Source organism: Labeo rohita, unplaced genomic scaffold (genome assembly GCF_022985175.1).
Source record: "Labeo rohita strain BAU-BD-2019 unplaced genomic scaffold, IGBB_LRoh.1.0 scaffold_2435, whole genome shotgun sequence".
Classification (NCBI taxonomy): domain Eukaryota; kingdom Metazoa; phylum Chordata; class Actinopteri; order Cypriniformes; family Cyprinidae; genus Labeo; species Labeo rohita.
The window spans coordinates 1-7288 of record NW_026128699.1 but is presented as its reverse complement, the minus strand read 5'-3'; the positions used below and the strand labels follow the sequence as shown (position 1 = coordinate 7288).

At 36.3% G+C, this 7288-nt stretch overlaps 1 protein-coding gene across 1 annotated transcript; it reads left to right on the top strand.

Annotated features, from left to right (window-relative positions):
* Positions 1 to 6: 6 nt before the first annotated feature.
* Positions 7 to 6277, top strand: LOC127159680 (ribonuclease inhibitor-like; the record flags this gene model as incomplete). Its single annotated transcript, XM_051102468.1, has 10 exons — positions 7 to 419; positions 755 to 925; positions 1528 to 1701; positions 3254 to 3424; positions 4113 to 4287; positions 4355 to 4554; positions 4710 to 4883; positions 5317 to 5490; positions 5811 to 5984; positions 6112 to 6277. Coding segments are annotated over 10 exons (1992 nt in total), but the record flags the coding sequence as incomplete, so codon positions are not given.
* Between the last annotated feature and the right edge of the window lie 1011 nt (positions 6278 to 7288).

The following is a 7288-nucleotide window of genomic DNA, read 5'->3' as shown; positions in this document are numbered from 1 at the left end:
AGTGACATTGGACACCTGGACCTTTTCCTTCGGTTCCTCCTTGGTTTGTCACTCCAGTCCAATCGACGACTATTACAAGGTCTGTTGACACGGCAAGATGACAATGCCAAAAGCAAAAAGGAAATAGTTGAGTACATCAAGCAGAAATTAGGAAATAATCTGTCTCCAGAGAGATCCATTAATCTGTTCTACTGTTTGAATGAGCTAAATGATCAAACTCTGGTGAAAGAAATTCAAACCCATCTTAACAAAGGAAGTCTCTCATCCGCTGATCTTTCACCTGCCCAGTGGTCTGCTTTGGCCTTTGTGTTGTTGACATCAGAGAAGGATCTAGAGAAGTTTGAGCTTGAGAAATTCAAGAAATCGGATGAGTGTCTCATTAGATTATCAGCAGTCATCAAAACCTCCAAAAGAGCTCTGTAAGTTATTTAATGAAATCATGTTTTATTGCACTCATCTGGAGAAAAAAAAAAACATATTTGTCCACATTGATCAATAGTGATTCTTAATCATGTACCATGTGTGTAACTTTGATATGGTTGAATATGCACTTTAGTTAACAGAGGAAAAAGCATCACATTATTATACAACACTTTGGTGATTAGTTATTTCCACTCCGATAATGCAGTTTTCTTTAACCTATGCTATAACCTCAGTGCTCAAGTTATTATTTCCCAGATTCTCTACCTCATGAAAAGGAAAGTAAATGTATGTATTCAGTCTAATTCTGTTTAGTGATTTATTTCCTTTTTAGATTAAATGATTGTAACATAACAGACAGAAGCTGTTCAACTCTGGCTACCGTTCTTGGATCAGATACAAATTTGAAAGAGCTGAACATGAACAATAATAATCTGCAGGATTCAGGAGTGAAGCTACTCTGTACTGGACTGGAGAATATGAAGTGTGAGTTGGAGATACTGAAGTAAGTTGTGTGATAACAAACAAAAAAGTAAATAAGACCTCAAGCAAAACGGTGTGATGACTTTTTGTTTGTTCATTTTAAAGATGATTTCTAAAATATGTAAATATAGGAATGCATTGTACATTAAATAGTCAAATTATGAATTTTCTATTTTATCTACAATAATATGTTACAAAATTTGGGTAGTATTCAAAATGCTTAAAGGGACAGTTCACCCGAAATTAAAAATTCTGTTTATAAATTACTCATCTTCATGTCATTTGAACAGATTGGACTTTCATTCAACTTTGAAACATAAATAAAGTTGTTTTTATTGAAATCTGAGACACTTTTGTCCCTTCACTGCAAGTCCATGCAACCACAACTTTAATGCTTAAAAAAGTTTGTAAGATTGTAAAAGTAATCTGTATGAACTAAACTTTTCATCTGGGTCTTCTGAAGATAAATCATCACACTATTTGATGAACAGATTTAATTTAGTCACATACATAGAGCACATCTGATATAATATACAGAAGCTCAGCTCTGTATATCATACCTGTATTTGAATATATTTCTAGAATAACTGGTCAGCTGAATGTTATGTTTTCATTTCTCTTCAGACTTTCAGACTGCAGTATCACTGAAGAAGGTTATAAAGCTCTAGCTTCAGCTCTGAGATCAAACCCTTCACACCTGATAGAGCTGGATCTCACAGGAAATGATCCTGGACAATCAGGAGTGAATGAGCTCAATGATTTACTACAGGATCCGAACGTTCAACTGAGGACACTGAGGTGAGACATGATCAAATAATACATACTGTAATATGTGATATGCAGAAATATTATTTCACTAATAAAATGTTACATCAAAGGGAGTTTAAAGTGCCCCTATTATGCCATTTTAAAGGTTGATAATATTGTTTTAATAAACTCCCAAAACACGTTCACATGTATGCAAGGTCAAAAAACACTTCAGTTTTCTCCAAAAATAGATTTAATTTTACTCCATTTCTAAATGATTCCTAAACGACTCGTGCAAAGCAGTTCGAAGAATCAGTCTCTCTAAACCCCTCCTTTCCGTGAGCCCTCACTGCTGTGATTGGTCAGATGGTGCAGTCCTTTATGATTGGTCTACGGTGTACAGCATGTCGGAGAACGAAACGCCCATTGCCCTAACTGACTGACAGCCTTGGATACTTGTCAATACATAAAAAAGATGGCATCGATTTTGCCATACCAATTCCAGCCAGTCTCTGATGATGAAACGACTGAAGTGGCTGATCGACAAGCTAACACGGTGTACCTTGGAAAGTGCTTGCAATTTGCTTATGTAAGCGAACCGGGCACACCTCTATGTTGTAAACTTCAACATGATATAATTCATTAAGGTGGCTTTCACACCGAACGCGGAAAGCTGCGCTGGCCGCTGGGTTCAGTGCAGCCCTTCAGAGCGCAGCGGCAAAAGTTTATTTGAACAACTTATTTGAACTTTGTCCGCGGCGTGTGCGCTCCGCTGCGCATTCGCTTTGGTCGAGGCAGAAACAAGCCATCCTCACAGGGCAGAAGACATTGAAGCGAATGGGTTTCATAGCACAGTGCTTTCCGCATTCGGTGTGAAAGCCGTTTCATGCGCCATCCTTTATCATTACTTCAACTAATGAGACAGACAGACAGACAAGCTGCATCAATCACAAATTGTCAGACTACAGTGGGTCCACAGCTGAACAACAGAACTACAAAAGCGTGATTTAGCCGGTTAGCAAGACATGTGCAGGGTTGTTACACAACATAACATACACAACTACGTATTTTGAACGATCGCCAGAAAATACAATCTTTGTAGATTCATCATCTTTTGGAAGTGAATATAAAACAGTTTTACTCACAGCGTATGATACAGCGTCTTCTGTATAATGTACGTGCAAATTTCCATGTGACGTAAACCACATGGAGATTTTACTGTTTGTGGACAAGTTGTTCGCGACGTAGAACGTGGGAGGACATTATGTAAATGTGTTACTTTGTGGCGTGTGGCCGTAACAGAAAAAGATTTGAATTCCTGACGACTCGTTTAGGCAAATGTGAGCCGACTCTTTTTTTTTTTTGATGCACAATAACTTGATTTATCGTGCACTGTCGGCTTCACAACTTTGCAGATAGTTTATGTTCACATACAGCTACATGACACAATGCATGAAAGGACATATTTGAAAAGGCATAATAGGGGCACTTTAAGATAAACCATTTTACATTTAATTTTCCAATCAGAATTTGCTGCTGTGGTTTGTTGCACCAAGTTTATTTTAGAATGGAATTGAATCCTGTTTCATCTTCTCTTCTGCAGGTTTTTGGGTCCTGCTGCAGATGAAGCCTGTAAGTATATAACTGGAATTGTGGGTAAAAACCCATTACTTCTGAGAGAGCTGAATCTGAGTGAATGTGAACTAGGAGACAAACGAGTGAATCAGATGGCTTCTCTACTGCAGGATAAACACTGTAAATTCAGTACACTTATGTGAGTATTTAACATCATTGACCAGAATTGAAAAAAAATGAAATGAAGATAGAGATTAAAATAATCTTGTTTGTGTCTTTCTTGTGAAGATCCTATAACATTACAGAAAGAGTTTATTTTTCGTATTTCCTCTAAAATAGGTTAAGATACTGCAATATGACAGATGAAGGTTGTTCTGCTGTGACTTCAGCTCTGAAATCAAACCCATCACACCTGAGAGAGCTGGACCTGAGCGGAAATCAACTAGGAGACTCTGGACTGAAAAACATCTGTGATCTACTGATGAACCCACAATGCAGACTGGAGAAGCTAGCGTTAGTATCATTATACTGCACAGCAGTTTACAGTTTAGTTTATTTTAAGACAACAGGGCCTAAAGTTACATAATTTACACTTTCAAGCATTTCCTCATTTTTCACACTTTTTATTAAGTGTCTTTAACTTGAGAGTAATTGTTTAATTTAAAGACTTTGGTGCAGTGTACTAATTATACATGCTAGTCTACAGAAATGTTATGAGATTCACATCTGCTGTTCAAAAAATTACATAAAATAAGTAGTTTAAAAATATTTAATGTATTGGGGTCCTGGTCACCATGTTGGGGCTTATTTTGCAATACCAGCTGGCTGGATGTGCATTATGCCATATGTATCATCATAGATATGAGTCAATAGTCTTTTCTTTTCAGGCTGTGTGGATGCAGTATTAAAGAAAAACACTGTTACCTTCTGAGTTCAGCTCTGCGTTTAAACCCATCACACCTGACAGAGCTGGACCTGAGTGGGAATGAACTAAAAAATACAAGAGTAAAGCACTTAAGTGACGCACTGAAGGACTCACACTGTAAACTGGAGAGACTTGAGGTGAGGAACATTTTGTTACATTAAAAAAGTTTTTTTTTTTTTTTTTAATTTGAGTGAAACAATGAAGTGTTTGTTTCATTTCTCCCAATGTAGGTTAAGATACTGTGATATGACACATGAGTGTTGTTCTGCTCTGACTTCAGCTTTGAAATCAAACCCATCATACCTGAAAGAGCTAAACCTCAGTGGGAATAAATTAGGAGACTCAGGAGTTGAAAACCTCAGTGATCTACTGATGAACCCACAATGCATGATGGAGAAACTAGAGTTAGTAACAATACTGTAGAAGAGATACAGTGTGATTTAAAGTTAACTGTTTAGTTCTTGTTTTTTATAAGATGCACCTTTTCTGCACTTTATTGCTATTCACTATATTAAGATACACTGATAATTCATTGTCTTTTTCTTCATTTTGTCTTCAGTCTGTGTGAATGCAGTATTACAGAGAAACAGTGTCTCATCCTGACTTCAGCTCTGAAATCAAACCTATCACACCTGAGAGAGCTGGACCTTGGTGGGAATAAAATGAAAAACACAGGAGTGAATCCCTTATGTGACATGCTGAAAAATTCAGACTGTAAACTGGAGAGATTGAGGTCAGTAACATTCACAAGCGAATCAAAATGCTTGAAATCAACAGTCTAAAATCTTGAGCTAATTTTAGTGGTTCGAGATGAAAACACACTGCTCACACAACATATGTAAATGCAAAGTCACATATTTAAAGGAGAAGTTCACTTCCAGAGCAAAAATGTACAAATAATTTACTCACCCTTGTCATCCAAGATGTTCATGTTTTTCTTACTTCAGTTGTAAAGAAATTGTTTTTTGAGGAAAACATTTCAGGAATTATCTCCATATGGTGGACTTCTATGGTGTCTATGAGTTTGAACGTTCAAAATGCAGTTTAAAAATGCAGTTGGTAATGTGTTTTATGATCTGGTGAAATAAAGAATCTCATTCTGTGTTTGTTGGCCATGAAGATGCTGTAACTTTACAGAACGTTCCTCACATTTTTTCTTTATGTAGGTTTAGAGGCTGTGATATGACAGACGAAGGTTGTTCTGCTGTGACTTTAGCTCTGAAATCAAACCCATCACGCCTGCAAGAGCTAGAGCTGAGCGGGAATCAACTAGGAGACTCTGGAGTGAAAAACCTTAGTGATCTACTGATGAACCCAGAATGCAACCTGGAAATATTAGTGTTAGTAACATTATACTGTTATAAAATTTCTATAAAATATAGGAGCTATAAAATTTCATATGCTGAAATCTGACAAATATTTGCTGTGCAGCATGATATGAATGACAATAGATTGCTTTGACATAGTTGCATGGTTTTTGCAGTACTTGGGGTACTTTCTTAGTGAATATACTATTAATCAGCAAAAAGTGTTTAGTGATGGTGAACTAACTCTAAAATGACAAAGTAGATTAGTGGTTCATGTACAAAATTGATTTAATCAGATTAAGAATCTGAATCATCTGAATCATCTGAATCATTCTTTCTCTTTCTGTTTTCAGTCTGTGTGGCTGCAGTATTACAGAGAAACAGTGTCTCATCCTGACTTCAGCTCTGAAATCAAACCCATCACACCTGAGAGAGCTGGATTTGAGTGGGAATGAACTGAAGAACACAGGAATGAATCGCTTATGTGACGTACTGAAGGATTCACACTGTAAACTGGAGAGATTGAGGTGAGAAACACTCCCATACAAGAATCAAAATGTTTAGCAATTGCTTCAATCGAATTTTGAATTTTGAAATTTTGAAGTGACTTTGAATTTTCTCTCTTTCTCTGTTATTATGTTTGTCTCTTTCCAGCTTAAATGACTGTGCCATTACAGATGTTGCTAGTTTGGCTCAGTCTTTGAGTAAGACAAAAGTCCTGCAGTTTCTAAAAGAGCTTGATCTGAGTAACAATAACATTGGAAACTCAAAGAAGCAGCTCAGTGATTCGCTACAAGACTCAAACTGTAAACTGAGGTAAGTAAACATCTTATGGTCACAGTCATGCTAACACCAACAGATAAACTAAAAAAAGTAATTACTAATTTTTTCTACTATTATAAATCTAGTATTACTAATCACTTCTAATTTCTCCTTACAGCCTCGAGAGAGAGCATTGGTTTAGCTGGAGAACTGGTGTGAACCTCATTAGTAGCTTTGGTGGATGGATTACATCCTTTTCTAAAGCTCAGGAACCTGTTAAATTGACAGTACAGGACCAGTCAGCATCAGGTGAGATCCTTAGAAGAGCTTTACCATAGTAGTGTCTAAAAGGAGAAATTAATATATGTGATGTGACGTCTGTAACCAGAATCTAAAATGTTCAACATATTTTCAGTATGACCTCTGTTCTCAACTGAGAATATCATCACAAAACTAAAATCAATGTATGAGTTTTAAATCATTGAGAACGGTAATGTGTCAGAACAAGGATTTTTGGTGAGATGCTGCAAAACAGCAATTCATAAATTTAAACACTCTTCAAAATCTAAAGATGCGTCAAATACAAATGTAAAGGCATTATACTATCTAAAAGTATTAGTAATGCACTCAGACTTTCAAATAAGAAAATATGTGATACTGAATGATAAATGTTGGTTAAGTATTCACACAAATGAACTCTTTTATTGTTTACAGGTGGAGCAGAGGTAGAAAAAGAGGCTGGATAAAGCCTTAATCATGTAGTGAACAGCAGGTGACAGAACCCACTCGATCCACTCAGTGGTATGGAAAGTTTCACATCGATGTGACCATTTCTGTGGATAAACAGAAGCCTTTTGCCCTCAGTTCAGAAAAGTAAGGCTGAGTTTCCTAAAAAGAAAAAAAAAAAAACTGAACTCCTAAATAAAATAATAACACCACCTAATGGGATGGAGTGTGTGAAGTGTCAATGTAGACAAAAATATATATATAAAGCTGTGGCCACTTTGAATTAGTGAAATGATTTTTTTTTTTTTTTTATTAACCTGTTTATTCCTACAGATACAACTTA